The sequence below is a fragment of the Alligator mississippiensis genome, chromosome 7, assembly GCF_030867095.1.
Source record: "Alligator mississippiensis isolate rAllMis1 chromosome 7, rAllMis1, whole genome shotgun sequence".
NCBI lineage: Eukaryota > Metazoa > Chordata > Crocodylia > Alligatoridae > Alligator > Alligator mississippiensis.
Window position 1 is genome coordinate 26787209 of NC_081830.1, and position 16501 is coordinate 26803709.

The window sequence follows — 16501 nt, forward strand, 5'->3', positions numbered from 1 at the left end:
AGTTCCCATTTCAGATGCTCCCAATTTTGGGCCTTGACTAGGCTCGTCTTCATGCAGTTTGAGGCAGACAGTGGAATTTATCATTTGATATAAATGATGATTTATTACATTCTTATTAATAATTTATGTTGGGTACACTGCTGAGCATTAGAACACATCAAAGGAGACATGAGCACCATATTATTAATATGGAATATACAGATGACAAAGGAACTATATACTGTAGGAGAGCCCCTTAGTTATCCAATTCCTTTGGTACCATCAAGCATAGAACATGGGACAATATTCACATCTTCTGTCTCAGGATATATATATTATTGAATCACTTGGAACACCTTTGTTAAAGTTATTCAAACTTATTCCTTGCCTCATTCCCTAATTTCTATTGTGCATTGGCAATTAAAAAAAAATCAATAATAATTTCCTGTTTAGTAAAAGTAAAGCAAAATTTTGGCATCTGCTTCTGATGCAACAGCTCAGCAATTGGCATCTGTCTGGAGAGGTTTTAGATGGAAAACAAAACAAAAAGAAAAGAGGGGGCAAATGGCAACCAGGGCACTTTAGCTGCAAAATCTTGGGGATAATTCTTTTATTGCATTAATCCCCAGTTTTACTGCGCTCTGGGGTTATCTGGTTACAAGTTGAACATGTACAATGAAATAAAAGATGAGGTACTTGAAATCTTTCCTCCAGATTCATGTTACTTTTCTGAAACATTTTGATTATATGGATTGTGGTGTGTTTATAGAACTAATCCCAGGTAGCTGCTTCATTTAAATCTTCCCACTTCATAATCTTTTTCTGGTTTTGTGTTCTGTCTCTAAGGTGCACCCAGGGGAGAACACAGAGTGGGGAAACCAAACAGCAGTCAGGGAATTCATCCTCCTGGGATTCAGGAACATCTCAGAAATACAAGTTCTTCTTTTCCCAGTGTTTCTAGCAATCTACATTCTGACCATGGCTGGGAACATCCTCATCCTTGTGTTGGTTGTAGTTGATCACCATCTTCATACCCCCATGTACTTTTTCCTGGGGAATTTATCCTGCTTGGAGACCTGCTACACTTCAGCCATTCTGCCCAGGATGTTGGCAAGCTTTGTGACTGGAGATGAAACCATTTCATTCAGTGGATGCTTCACATAGTATTTTTTTGTTTTGGTTTATTGTCAGGTTCAGAATGCTGTCTCTTAGCAGCAATGTCTTAGGACCGGTATTTGGCAATATGCCAACCACTGCACTATGCATCTCTTATGAATGGAAGATTCTGCTTACAGCTAGCAGCCATGTCCTGGATAAGTAGTTTTCTGGCTATTAGTATAACAGTACTTTTAATGCTAAATTTAACTTACTGTGGCCCTAATGAAATTGACCATTTCTTTTGTGATTTTATCCCAATCGTAAAGCTCTTCTGCAGTGACACATTCATGCTAGAAGTTGTAGCTGCCATTCTGCTTCCTTTATGGACTTTTCCACCATTTTTATTAACAATGACATCTTACAATTGTATCATCACAACCATCCTGAAAATCAGTTCTACCACCAAGAGGCAAAAGGCTTTTTCCACCTGCTCCTCCCACCTCACTGTAGTGACAATATTTTAGGGGACCTTATTTATTGTGTATATGGTACCAAAAAAAGACACCCTGAGAGACTTGGATAAAGCATTCTCTTTCTTCTACACTGTCCTCACTCCCCTAATTAACCCCTTCATATAAAGCTTGAGAAACAAAGAGGTAAAAGAGGCCGTAAGAAAAGTTGTTGCTAAATTCTGTGTTGTCAAAGAAATTCAGACTTCCCTACGTTCATGTTTTTAGTACAAATGAAATAGAAACAAAAATTGGGTTGCTTCAAGACAGCTGCTTTACTAGTACCATTAAGCATTTTGTTTCTATGTGAATTCAGTGGCCATCTAGATTCTACCAAAACAGTGCTGATACTTGTGTTGTGTGAGGTTATGAATTCATCTGCAGTATATTTTAAGAGTTCTTCTTAGGGATCCCAGAATCATTGAAAAATATGTCTTGAACGGATCTCAGGAGTTCATCCTTTCCAGCTCTCCATCCAGGGAAGAATCATCCCTATCTAAACCATCCTATACAAGTGTTTCTTTGACCTGCTTTTCAAAGGATGCAGAAAAGGTTGAAGTGCTGAATGACTGTTTTGCCTCCATCTTCACAGGAAAGGTGAGCTCCCAGACTACTGCACCGGGCAGGATAGTTTGGGGAGGAGGTGAGCAGCCAACAGTGGAAAAAGAGGTTAGGGACTATTTTGAAAAGCTGGGCATATACAAGTCCATGGAGCCAGATAAGATGCACCCAAGGGTGCTGAGGAGTTGGCTGATGTGGTTGCAGAGCCATTGACCCTCCTTTTTAAAAACTCATAGCAATCAGGAGAGATCCCCAATGACTGGAAAAGGGCAAACATAATGCCCACATTTAAGAAAGGGAAAAAGGAGGATCTTAGCAACTACATACCAGTCAGCCTCAGCTCAGACCATAGCAAAATCATCAGACAGATCCTCAAGAAATCCATTTCTAAGCAGTTGAAGGAGAAGGAGGTAATGAGGAATAGTCAGCAGGGATTCACCAGGGGCAAGTCATACCTGACCAACCTGACTGCCTTCTATGATGTGATGACTGGCTCTGTGGATGTGGGAAGACCAGTGTACCTTGATTTTAGCAAGGCTTTGGATATTGTCTTCCACAACATTCTCACAGGCAAGCTAAGGAAGTATGGGCTTGGATGAATGGACTCTAAGGTATTCATAAAACTGGCTGGAGCATCAGGCTCAGGGGGTAGTAATCAATGGCTTGATGTCTACTTGGCTGCAGGTATCAAGTGGAGAGGCCCAGGGGTTGGTCCTGATGCCAGTTTTGTTCAAGGTTTTCATCAACAACTTGGAAGATGGCATAGCGTGCACTGCACCCTCTGGAAATTTGCAGATAACATCAAGCTGGGGGGTAGTAGTAGATACACTGGATGGTAGGGCTAGGATTTAGAGTGATCTAGGTAAGTTGGAGGATTGGTCCAAAAGCAATCTCATGAGGTTCAATAAGGAAAAGTGCAAAGTCCAGCACCAGTACAGGCTGGGGGCTGAGTGATTGGGCAGAAACTCTGCCAAAAAGGGCCAGGAGGTTACACTGGAGAATAAGCTGAATATAAGCCAACAGTGTGCTCTTGTTGCCAAGAAGGCTAATGGCATATGGCATACTCAGCTGCGTCGGTAGGCTTTCTAGCCAGAGTATAGTCTGGCAGGGAAAGAGGGAAAGCTGCTTGGATTGCTCCTTCTATCCCACAATTGTTCCACTGCCCCCCATCACCACCTTGATCTCCTCTCCACCCTGTGATCAGTCCCTCCATCTGTGGATTTCTCCTGGACCCCCAAGTTGGCCCCTCTACCCCTGGATCACTGCATGAGAGCAGTGTCACCAGAGCAGAAGAGATCCCACTTCCTGCCTGCTCCTGGGCTTCCTGTGGCCCATGCTGCCCTCTTACACCAGGTTACATGCCCCACTGACTCCCACAGTTACCTGGCAGCTACCACCACCTTCTTCCTGTCTTCCCTTTAGTTGTGGGGCCTGGTGGGGGCTGGATCTGGGCATGGGTGGGTGGGGTCTGCAGGGATCCCAGGAGCAGGCAGGGAAGGGGAACCCCCACACCAGCACCTCTGCTGCTTTTAGGCTGATCAGGGCAGCAAGACATTGTTCCAGGAGTTGGGAGGCCTGAATGCAGTGGAGGGCCAATTGGAGTGGCAGGACTATGATTTGGGGCTAAAGGAGCTGATTTGAGGGACAGAAGAGCAGCAGCCTGGCAGCTTCCCTGCACCCACCCGCTCCCCCCTTTCCCCCTCCTTGCTTCCTCCAACCTTCCCCACAACTCCATGCTCCTCTCTCCCTGGCTACTTCCCTTCCCTAATTTTTCCTCTCCCCGTCCCTACTCCCCCCATCCCCACTCACCTATTGCCCAGCTGTTCCCAGCTGTCAGTCCAAGGCCATAGAGTCCTGGGTGATATAACTAGTTTATCTGGGAGAAATGACTCCTAGGATATTGGAGATACCTCAAGGATATTGGTGGTTTAATATCAGATAAAGACCCAGAAGATAACTCTAACTAGGTAGCAAAGTCAAAAGTGGCATATATTTAAAACACCTAACAGATACTTAGCATTAGCTAATAAGCCTTAATGTGTGATCATTCACATTTTAAGTGCTGTTATCATGATTGAATTGCCATGTGTAATCTCACCCATTGTTACAAAATTTAAAGAAGTCTTGGTCTTTTAAATGGATAATGCAATGCCCTTAGTTCTTATGATAGGAGAATTTGCACAAAGTAATCATAAAGCATCCTTCCCATAGCCATAAATAGCTGGATACATGTCCCTTGGGTGTTTTTGTTTTCATAACTGTTCATGCTGGTGTACTCTGACCCTTTCTGATGGATCTTGCTCATGGCCCCACCTCATGCAGCCATGCAGGCTTGGTGCTGTTGGTATGGGCCCAGGTTGGGTCTATTCTCAGGGCCCCAGGATGCAGCATGAATAATTCATACTGGCATGAAGTAAAGGTAAGGGGAAGGGATAGAGACTGCATGGGGGATGAAGTAGGTAAGGGGCTGCAGGGGGAAATGGCACAGTGCAGAGGCAGCAGGGGGTGCAGAGGGCAGACAGCATCTGCAGCTATGGCCCTTACCTTTGGTAGGGGTTGCAGCCCAAGGCACAGCAGCTGCCTCACAACCACCACCACCAACGCACTCGATTGTAAGATAAGGGGCATTTTCCTCCATGTTAAATGGGCGGGGTGGGGGGAACTTGTCTTAGGATTGAGTAGATATGATACCTCCCAGAGCCCTCAGTTGCTGAACTTTCATAAAATCAAGTCACACCATTGTCCTTTTTATTTATTTCCTTATGTTGATAAGAGAGCAGAGATTCCAAATTAAGGCCTCAATAAAGCATTATAAGAACACATCACAAAAAAACACCTGACTTGTTCCACCAAAATGAAAGCAATACATCCACCATGATGAACCTCTGCCTTCATTACAAAACCCCTACTTTAGCAAATAGCCCATATAATTTCCCATCAATTAATGGGGAAAAAAAAATCCCGTATGTCAGCTCTAAACTGCTCTTCCTTTAACCACACCAGAACGCACACCGGAAATCTATCAAAGACAGAAATACTCAATTACCAGTGGGGGCACATTTCTCACAGGAGGGCCACTCTCTCTCAAATCTCTCAGTCCTGATCCTCAAGGGAAACTTACACAACACTTCCCAGAGATGAGCCTATGAGCTCCATTTTCTCAACCTACTGGATACTAGAGATCATGGACTAAACATAGACATTGGATTTTTGATACATTATAATCTGCCTGGCAACTGACTCCCCAGCCCAGCCCCTGGCTTGTTTACTTTTCATTCCATCCAGAAAGAGCACTCACCAACTGCTGAAACTTCCTTAGCCTGACGAAGGGTTTTTGAACCCGAAACCTTGCTTAATAACTATTCTCCAACTATTTGGGTTGGTCTAATAAAAGATATCAAATTCACCCAAGGGACCTTGTCTTCCTTTAACCAGTCACTGGACTTTGTGTCCTCCAGCAATGCAATATTCTCCACTTTCCATGCATCATTGGTTTTCTTGAATAACTCCAAGCAGTGACAGCCTTGCTGCAGAACCCAGAGTCCCATTTTCAAAGGGGTGGGTCATATCACTCCAGTGTTCCAGTTTCCACTAGCTAACAGTAGCTTTTCAAGTGCAATTCAAGGTGCTGCGTCTTGATCTCATAGATTCATAGACATTAGGGCTGGAAGGGACCTGGGAAGATCATCAAGTCCAGCCCCCTGCCCCAAGGGCAGGAAGTCAGCTGGAGTCACAGGATCCCAGCAAGATATACATCCAAGTGCCTCTTAAAGAAGTCCAGAGTAGGTGCTTGCATCACCTGTGGAGGCAGTCTGTTCCATGCCTTGGGGACTCGGACAGTAAAGAAGTTCTTCCTTATGTCCAGCCTGAAACAGTCTTGGAGAAGTTTATGAACGTCATCCCATGGGGCACTCTGGTGAACAGCTGTTCTCCCAGATCCTAATCTACACTCCTTATATAGTTATAGGCTGCCACCAGGTCCCCCCCGAGCCTGCGCTTTTCCAGACTGAAGATACCTGTAAAGCCCTATATGGCTTGGGTCCTGCACACCTAAAGGAGTGCCTCATTTAGGTTCCATTGTGATCCCTAATATCAGCTAAGAACAACATCTTGCATGTACCATCCATTTTGCATGTACCATTTTGCCAAACCACATGGAAGGCTGTTCTCAGTTACTTTCCTTGGCTCTAGAACTCCCATCCTCTTGGGGATTACCACAGCCTGAGCCTCCATATTTGTTGGAAGCAGTGTAGGACCTTGTTTATTTAAGAAGGCTTTTGGTAGGTGGGGTTAAGCTTTGGTTATTTTGGTGGGAATTGTTTGTTATTGATTTATTATTTTATCTATTTCTATAATCTTGGTATTGTAAGCTTCTCTAAGCCTCTCAGGGGAGGACAACATAGAAATCAAATTAATTCATGAATAAATAAATAAAAGCTACCTATATTAATTTTATTATTACTGGTAGTATTTCAAATCAAGTAAACCAATATGAATGCCACTTATTATAGTGGAAGTAGGCTGAATGCTTTTAGATAATAATCATACTGTCCACCAGGTTATGATGGAGACAATCAGCTCATATGGTTATACCTACAAGCAACTGTAGGTCTAAACTCAATTATTAAAGAGAGGTGAAAATATTTCCTTAATGAATAACCTGAAAACAAGTAGTTTCCCTAAAGCAACTTTTATCTCCTTGTTCCTCATGCTGTAGATGATGGGATTCATTACTGGAGGCATCATAGAATAGAACACATTTACTATGAAATCCAGAACCAAATAAGAGCTGAAAATAAGCTTTAGATAGGTAGAGGAGCCAATTAAAAAGGAATAAGGAAATTACTGTGAGGTGAGGAATGCAGGTGGAGAAAGCTTTATTTTGGCCTTTTTCAAATGGGATTCTCAGCATGGTTTTGAAGATCAGAAGATATGGCATACAGATTAAAACAAAGCAGGTTAACACTAAAAAGACATTAAAAACAAGAATCCTAGCTTCACTGCTGTATGAATCAGAGCAGGAGAGCTTGAGCAGCTGGGGGACATCACAGAAGAACTTGTTTATGTTGGACGGGCAGAAAGGTAGCTGAAAGGTGTTACCAGTGTGCAGTGCAGAGTTGAGAATTGCAATGACCCACCCAATGGTTTCCATTTGGAAACAGGCCCTCATGTTTACAATGGTCTTATAATGCAATGGTTTGCAGATGGCAACATATCTGCCATATGCCATAACAGTGAAGAAGGTAAAGTTGGCTGTATTGAAGAAGATAAAGAGGAACACTTGAGTAACACATTCAGAATAGGAAACTGACCTGGTGTTTAACACTGAATTAACCATAGATTTGGGAACAGTGACAGAGATGGTTCCAAGGTCTTGGATGGACAAATTCATGAGGAAGAAATACATGGGAGTGTGAAGGTGGTGGTCAAAGGACATAGCCATGATGAGATTCCCCATCAAAGGTGCCAGGTATCCTGTTAGAAAGATGGCAAAGTGCAAGATCTGCAGCTCCCAATTCTCAGAGAATTCCTGGAGGAGGAACTCAGTCATGGTGGTTTGGTTGGACACTAGCTTTCACAGTGCACTGTATGATGCCTGTGGATGTAAGAATTAAGGAGTAGGTCGGGATGCGAGTAACAAATGCAACCTGATTCTCCTACAAAGACTTCATAACTTCAGTTAAAACAGTACGTGCTAGAACCACTATTTTTTTCCAGAATTATTTTTTAGGGAAACATCAAGTTTTTGAATACATGAAATACATTAAATTTTACACAAATAAAGATTTCTGGTAGCACTTTTTTTTGTTTTTAATTAAGAAATCAAACATTCAAAATCTTCATCAGGAAAGAAAGCCACCATGTAACATATCATGATATGAGACCACAATGTATCATGAAATATAAATTCTGGTGATGGAATTTAGTCCAGCGAAGAAAACAGGGACAAAGACCTCACATGAGGTGACACGACAACATGCCCCAGTGGAAATTTGTTTATCTTTCAATTGGAAAAAAACTAATTCTGAATTTGATTCTGTATTTTCAGCAACAGTAACAGCAACAACAATAATGTTATCCAAATACAACTAGTGCACATTAGTCCTGAAAATCAGAGTATTAGATGCATTGAGAGACTTATCATAGAAAGGTAGGACTGGAGGGACCTCTGGAGGTCATATACTTCAACCCCTGCCAGAGACAGGATCATCCCTATCCAAACCATCTGATACAAATCTACTGTCTAACCGGATAGCAAAAATACATAGTCAGCCCTGACACAGCCACAAAGAATAACTTCCTACATGCCACAGTAAAGTTTGGGGATAATGGGTGGTAGTGTCCTTGTGCTGTGGGAACTGTTAAAACATGCTCAGGAGAGCCAAGGAAGAGAGCTTTGCCCTCCACCCTCTACAGAGGAAGGCAAAATCCTCCACAGTCTATACTAGCCTAACCATGGGGTAAAATTCCTTCATGAATTCAAAAAAGGTGTTGGTCTGACCCTGAGCAGAGGGAAGACCCTATAACCAGGAACCTCTTGGTTTTCATTCCAGTAGGAGCATTGGCACATCCCAGTCAAAATCCCAAGCACTGAATGAATCCAATACTAAATCCTTTGAGGAAGGCAGCCCCCCCAAACAAACAAACCAACCAACCAACCCTGATGTGTAACTAAAGGAGGGAGGAAAAATTCCTTCCCAACCACATGCAGCAACCAGCGATGCTCAGAATCAGGGGAAATATGCATAGCAAAGGATTGGCCTGGCTCCTCCTAAATCATCCCTGACCAATATTTGCACTACTTCTTCTTAAACACCTCCAATGATGGAGATTCAACACCTTCCATAGGCAGTTATTCCACTGCCTCATTGCTCTAGCAGTGAAGTTTCTTTTTATATGCAACTTAAAGCTACCATGATACAATTTCAAGCCACTGGCCCATGTCCTCCCTGTAGCAAAAGAGAAAAGATATCTTCCTTTTTTTGGATAGCTGACCTTCAAATATTTGAAGAGTGCTATTATTTCTTCTCTTAATCACCACTTGCAGAAGCTGAACATGCCTATTTCCATCAATTTCTCCTTGTACAACTTGCCTTCCAAACCTTTATCATTTTTGTTCCTGCCTCTGGACCCTCTTTCTCTTCTCCATGTCCTTTTTGAGCTGTGGAACCCAACAATGCACACAATACTGTTGATGGGACCTACCAGTGCTGCCTAAAGAGGCTCTATCACCTCCCATGTTGTACACCTAATGCTTCTATTCTGGAACTTGGCAGAGCTCCCCTATAGCCGAGGAAACTGTTTCAGTTTAGATACCATAAGGATCTGATTCAATGTATGAGATGAACATTATACATTAAACGATAGCCCCAATCCAAGGATTTTACAAATTATTCACTAGTAGACATGTATACCTCCACACTCTATCTCTGCACCATTGTGACAAAAAAGGGCTGACAATAGGTATGAAGCAATAACAATGAAATGCCACCAGAGCATCCTTCCCTCTTCCTCCACCATCCTGGGGCAGCACTATCAGCCCTATTTATTATGGCATGATTGCACACAAAGATTTCTTTACATCTTGTCTCTCATCTGGTTTTAAATCGATATGGCTCCTTGAGCCAGCTCAGCTACCATCTCTATACAGAGGAGCTTGTATTATCCCTCAGTTCCTTCTGCTCTGTGTCATTGACCTGTGAGACTTTTCTACTTGGGTTGCAAAGTCTTTTAGGGAGGCACTGTTCTTACTGCCTTCATGCCCCACTCACCTGTTCACAGAATCTGCATTTAGCCTCCTGCAGCAGGATCAAATGCACTTAGTTCTGGACATGGAGATCTAGGTTCTAACCCTACTGACTTCTCGGACCCCTTTGGGGAAGTTCAGAATTATAGGCTGTGGTTGTTGCTTCAGCTCTGACCTTAGTTTATAGGATTTACTAGAGTCAGTCTTTAAAGCTAGAGGTACATTTTTTTCTTCTACATCAATGATTTTTTTTCAGCTAAAAAAAAAAAAATCCACTACAGATTCCTCTCAGAAAAATATGATCTTTTATTTGAGGCCTAATGAAAAAAAATACTTGTAATTAATAAATTAGGTTTTAACTTGCAGTCTTCAAAATGTGTCAGCTGAAAATCTGCTGTGAGGGTTTCTATAGACAAAAATGTTCTCTGCATAATTCATTCTCTCTCTCTCTGTGTAGAATGAAAAATTAAAATTTTCTGCAGGGAATATTTTTTTTCTCACTAGATTCAGATATTTAATTACATTAATTGTAAGTATCTCAAAGAGTCTGGAATTAAATTAATATGAATACTCTTTAATTAAGTCGTTGTATTAATACCAGAACACATTTAATAGAAAAAAAAAAAAAAACAAACTTGCTGGAGATGATACTTGTGGACATTTTCTTCAACCTCTGATGCATTTGATCCACATGTGCCAGGATTCTTTTCTCATAATACATCTGTTGATCTATCTATGTTCTCCATCCCCTAATGCTGTAGAAACTAGAGGTCAAAAGCAAAGATACCTTGGTAGCCTTCAGTCACTCAGAGACTGAGTTGCAAAAATAGCTTAAATCTGATTTATTTCTGCAGATGATTGATTTATTTCTGCAGATGAACTGGGTTTGCAAGCTATCATGGCCCAAAAGCTTAGAATCTGAAGCATCTCTTCTTGTAGGGCTCCTGGGATGCATTACCTGGAGCCTTGCACCACTCAGAAGCGCAGAACAATAGGTAGATATTTCTGTAGCTCTTAAAGAGAAAGGGACCCTTGTAATGAAGTGGGCTGACCTGCAGGGTACAGGGCTTTAGCCCAGGATGAACAGCAGGCCAGTGGTCTAGCCTGCTGTTTTATGTGGTCCAGAATAACAATAGCATTTAGTCAAAGATTCATGTAGGTGCCAGGTTGCATTTAAGAAAGTCCGTAAGTGAGCTGGTTGGCTTATTGTTATCATATACATATAGTAATTTATATACTATTTTTTTAAATATATTTTCTAGATTTATGTCATGCCCTTTCCAAAAAGCACAGAGTGGCTTACAATAAACAAATACCCTACAGATAAGATTACCCAAACAACACTTCAAAACACAAATATTCCATTTCAGCCCCTCCTGCCAATCCCAACCACACCTTGCAACCACCCCTCCCATCCAATTACAAGAAAGCCTTCCTCTGACCAAAACTCCCCACTCAATCCTTCCTACTACTCTAACATACCACCTGGGAGGACAATCCCACCCACCCCAACCTATCCTAAAGAGGGGATGCAGAAGTCATCCCCTTCCCCCCTCAGAAAACAAGTCTAACACGTGCCCCTCTTGTTACTAAACACAACAAAAGCACCAAAGAACCATACCAAAAAATTAAAAGAAAGACACGGTCTCCATACTTCAGTCATCACTGAAAGGCAACACGAAAGGACACCCATATGTGGTACCTGCCCAGGGAGGCCTGCCAGCTTTGTAGAAACAGCAAGATACCTGGGTCCTTCTCTTTCCTTTGGGTTGCCAAAATGGTGCTTGTGGCACTATATGCTTTTCTGTATATTTTTGGGAATCTTGGTACCTCTGGAAACGTAAACCTGTATGTAGGTGGGTTGTCTGGCCTGTTGGTTCCTGCAGGCAGGTTGTGATTGTGAACTCCTCAGTGATGTTGATTAAGCATGTGGTATGCACTTGATGACCATTTACAGTGCCCATCTCTACTTCACCAACCTGGTTTCCAGGTTGATGTGTAGGTGAAGCTTCAGTCCACCTTCCTCCAGGTTTCCCTCCACAACATCATGCCATTGGGTAAGCATTTCTCAGTCTCAGACCCTGTGCTTGTGCCATGGGGGAGTTGGTCAGGCTGGCTCATAGCAGATGGTGTGCTATGGAATTGTGCTGCCAGAGCAGAAGGGCAGTCAGGCTAGACTTGAACTCAGACCCTTCTGTCTGTTGCCTTTGTGTAGGGGACAATGGCTGCTAGGGCTGCGTGAAATTTTGCTGAGTATTCCATTTCAAAGCTGTTTTGATGCGTTTTGAGCTTGAAACAATGAAATCAAAATAAAACAAAAAGCATTGAAACAACTTCAAAACAAAATGAGGGTGCTCAAAACGCTTTCCTTGTCTTCTGTTGCTGGAGGCTTTTGATCATCACCTTCTGTGATACCTAGTTTCAAGCCTGCCTTACTAGGTTGACCAGATGATGCCCAATAGGGCTGCAGGAGGCTTTGGACCATGCTTCAGATCTGAAGAAGCTTCAGACACTTCAGCATCCGAAGAAGCATGTCTGGATTGAAGCGCTGGCTTTGTTAGGCTTTCCAAAGCAGTTTGGACCTTCCCCATGTCATGAGTTTTACCTGTCAGCAGCTAGAGGTGCAGGGCCTCAGAACCCAGAATCCCTGCACCTATCTCCTAGACAGCTGCCAGGCTTCATGACTGCATCAGGGGCTACCATCCCTGCAGCTTTCACCCCGCTGTGCCTTAACACACACAGTGTCACCCATGTCACAAGTTTTGCCTGTCAGCAGCTTGAGGTGCAGTTCCCCCCAAACCCCTGTACCTATTTTCTTGAAACATGGCAACCTTTGTGGCCTCACCAGGGGCTACTACCCCTGCAGTTCCCCCCCCCCCCCATAATGTAACACACAGACATAAAATGAGTTTTGCTTTCAAGAATTTGTGGTGCAGTTTCCCCTGAATCCCTACACTGATCTTCTTGTAACTTGGCAGACTTCAAGCTCTCAGCAGAGGCTACCAACCTTGCAGGTTTCCTCCAAATCAGACGGAAAACAATAAAGTTATAGATATTTCATTGATTTCCCCATTACACCCTATTGCCGGATCTCTGAGGTAGTTCTGAAGCTTCGGAGCCGCTTCGGCTGGATTGAAGTGGGAATCCCATCCAGAGCTCCAGATGATATCACTGGCATCTGAAGCGGCCAGATCCAAAGCCAGATTGAATAGCTGCCTACTTGCATAGGCCTAATGCCCAAAGATACTCTTTCCAGTTCTCATCAGATGGATCCCATGTTTTTGGTGCACACTGAGGCAATCAGGGTAGCCCATCCATAAAGCCACAGACAACAGGCTCCATGCATTCTAACCTTTAGAAGCTAAGCACAGCCTATACTAGCCTGCCCAGGCAAAGACTGAGGTACTTAATCTTAACTCCTGTGAACTTCCTTGGTTCCCCTTAATGGATTTCCATTTTTTACTTCCACCACTTGATTCCAGTCTGAACTCCTGCAATATCATTATATCTTGACTCTGCCTTTGGCTCCTGATTCCATGTCTGGTCTTGATTCCTGGATCCATGGGAACTCAACTCCTGGACTTTACGTATCTATCAGGAGACCATCCCTGAGTTCCCTTGCCCCATCTCTAACAATTGCCATCTGCAAATGCCTATGGGACCTCACAGTTGCCAGCAGAAGCCTGTCTGAGTGGATTGGTTTCCTCCTCTTTACATACTGGACCTCCTATTCTCCAATTACTTTTCTGTGATACATTCTTAAATAACATGTTTCAAAAGATGGGGACAGGGAGAGCTATGACTCAAATCTATTTATATCCTACCCCAAAATACAAAAATATAGAAATAAGTAAGATGTTTCACACTGTAATGGTGGTGAATAATAAAAAAAAAGTTTTAATTTTAAAATCATAAACTGGATTTTTTTGCAACTGTTTTCATGATTGGGAGGTCATCCCTGCACTTAAATATTCAACTAGAATTGTTACAACATACAATTAATGGATAGAGGAGTTTTTAACCTCTACAGAGAACCCATCAGGCCACTCACCAGATCAGTTTGGGGTTTCACTTGCAGGGTAAATTTAGTACTAGTTTGCTTGATTATATTTCTCAGCTCAAGAATCAGAGGCTTCATTTTCACTCTTGTTTCATGTTATGATTTTTTACAATAACGTTTGATGTAGTTCAGACACTAATCCTAATAAACCATCATTGGCTTATGTGTATTATATGTGGTTTTTTTCTGTGATTTTTATACGTTTCTTAAGTATCAAAACAGGGTATTTTTAATTATTTTTAGCCATCGCACCCATGTGCCAGCACCTTGCCTTCTGATTTTCCACAATGACTCCTACTCATTTTCAGACCCACTGTTTTGGAGGATGCAGTCCTTCTTATAAAGCAGTGGCCCTATACTTATTAGGCAACAATCCTGAATCCTAATACATTCTACTCAAATCCCAGGAAAGCCATCAGCACTTTTACTTTTGTAATAATATGCCTTCATCTTAGCCCTAAGATGAAATCACCAAGATGTGCCAGGGACCATGGACATTTTGTATTCCCAATTTTTGAGGGAATTGAGCATTTCTAGTTTTAATGTGTCATTATCAGTAGAGTCACATATTAGATATTTTATCTTTGTGACTATAATCAATGTCAAACTAACCAACCTAAGTCTTCTCAGGTACTATTTTATAGTCTTTTCAAATACTGGGGCAAGAATAGCTGTCATCCAATCCTCTGGAAATTCCCTGTCTTATATGTTAAAATTTAACAACAGAGACCCTGGCAGACTTTCAGCTAACTTATTTAAATTATTTGTGTGATGTATTTAGTAAGTTATATTTCTATCCTGCCAACTATCATTGTATTACCAGATTCCATGCAAAAGAGAGGTTCCTAATGGATTTCATGGAGTCTCTGGGACTTCTCTCTTTTGTCAGTTTCACTTTGTATGAGATAACTTATGGATTTTAATTGATATTGTCATTATTATTAGTTTTATTTATTTCTTTTTAGTAGAAGGAATATCATTGTTGAGGAGATGATTCTTACAGTGGAAATCTTTCTTTTTTCCTTTTTCAAAGAATTTTTCATAATATTTACAACAAATTTTGAGACACTATATTAACTTATGTTCCTATGGGAGTTTGTTCCACAACTAAAAACTTCCCATCAAAAGAGCTTGGTTCCTACTTCTCATACATTATGCGCTGATCTTTTTGAACTCCCCTGTTGCAGAGAAATACAGCTGTCATGGTCATTTAGGGATAAATATATGGTCTCTCAAGTAGGTGCAGCTTGATCTATTAACATAACCATGTTGAATTAAATAGTCTCTGAGGCACATGGAAATAAGTTCACTTCCCACGGAACACATTGCACAAGGCTTTCTTTACCTCCCTGTTTCTCAGAGTATAGATAAAAGGATTTAGCAATGGTGTCACAATTGTGTTCAGGATGTTCACTATTTTGGTCAGCTCCAACGAACTCTGGGCAGAAGGCTTGACAAAAAGAAAAATGGTGGAGCCATACCATATAATCACAACAGCAAGATGGGAAGAACAAGTGGAAAAGGCTTTTTGTTGTCCTTTGGCCAAAGGGATTCTCAGTATGGTAGAGATGATATAGATGTATGAAAGTAGAGTAATCACACATGAGCCAAGGATGACAATCACTGAGATGATGAAAGCTGTTGTCTCAACTGTGTGTGTGTCTGTGCAAGACAGGACTATCCAGGAATCTATGTTGCAGTAGAAATGGTTAATGACATTAGGGCCACAAAAAGACAGTCTGCTGATCAGAAATGCTGGTATTGAGATAAGCAGGAAACCACACACCCAACATGCAATGGCCATCTGAGTAGACAAGGTTATGTTCATAATAGATCTATAGCGCAGTGGATAGCATATGGCCAAATAGCGATCATAGGCCATGACAGCCAAGAGGAAATATTCTGTGCAGCCAAAGGAGAAAATGAAGTACATTTGCAGGAGGCAACTGGGGAAGGAGAGGGTTCTGCTTTTCCCTAGAAAAATTGCAAGCATCTTGGGAACAGAAGCTGTTGTGTACCATATTTCTAGGAAAGAGAAGTTGCAGAGAAAAAAGTACATGGGGGTGTGGAGGCGATGGTTGGTCATTACAAGGGTTATGATAGCCACATTCCCAATGACTGTCAGGGTGTACATGAGAAGAAAGAGCAGGAAGATGGACATCTGCAAAGAGTGGGATCCAGGGAAGCCCAAGAGAACAAATTCCATCACAGTGGTTTCATTTGATTTTCCCATTCTGTCCTTTTACCTCCTGAAACCCATGAAGTCAAAAGAGAGAAATTACCAAAGTTGACCAATCTATTTTTTCCTGGTCCGCTAAAGGGTCATTCCTGGCACTTACATGCCCAGAGGAATTCTATCCTTAGGAAACTAGGACAATATCTATGTATATGCTGACCAGCAAAGAATGAGGGAGAGGATCTTTTTGGAGTCTCAGGATTGTATCTTTTGCAGCTGAATGGTTGGGACATTCATCTAGGACATCAGAGGACCTAGGTTTTGCCCCTTCATGCAGAGATAATTGGATTTGGGGAGTGGGGTCTCTTTGA

At 42.1% G+C, this 16501-nt stretch overlaps 1 protein-coding gene and 1 pseudogene across 1 annotated transcript; one reads left to right on the plus strand and one right to left on the minus strand.

Moving 5' to 3' along the window:
• Positions 1 to 1196: 1196 nt before the first annotated feature.
• LOC132251897 (olfactory receptor 8U3-like) lies at positions 1197 to 1715 on the plus strand (annotated as a pseudogene).
• Positions 1716 to 15260: 13545 nt separating this feature from the next.
• Positions 15261 to 16187, minus strand: LOC102574098 (olfactory receptor 6F1-like). The gene has a single exon (XM_006259789.1). It carries the CDS (start codon positions 16185 to 16187, stop codon positions 15261 to 15263), a length of 927 nt encoding a protein of 308 aa, XP_006259851.1.
• Between the last annotated feature and the right edge of the window lie 314 nt (positions 16188 to 16501).

Coding starts and splice junctions, on each gene's coding strand:
- LOC102574098 (XM_006259789.1), bottom strand. CDS start 16,187: ATGGGAAAATCAAATGAAACCACTGTGATGGAATTTGTTCTCTTGGGC.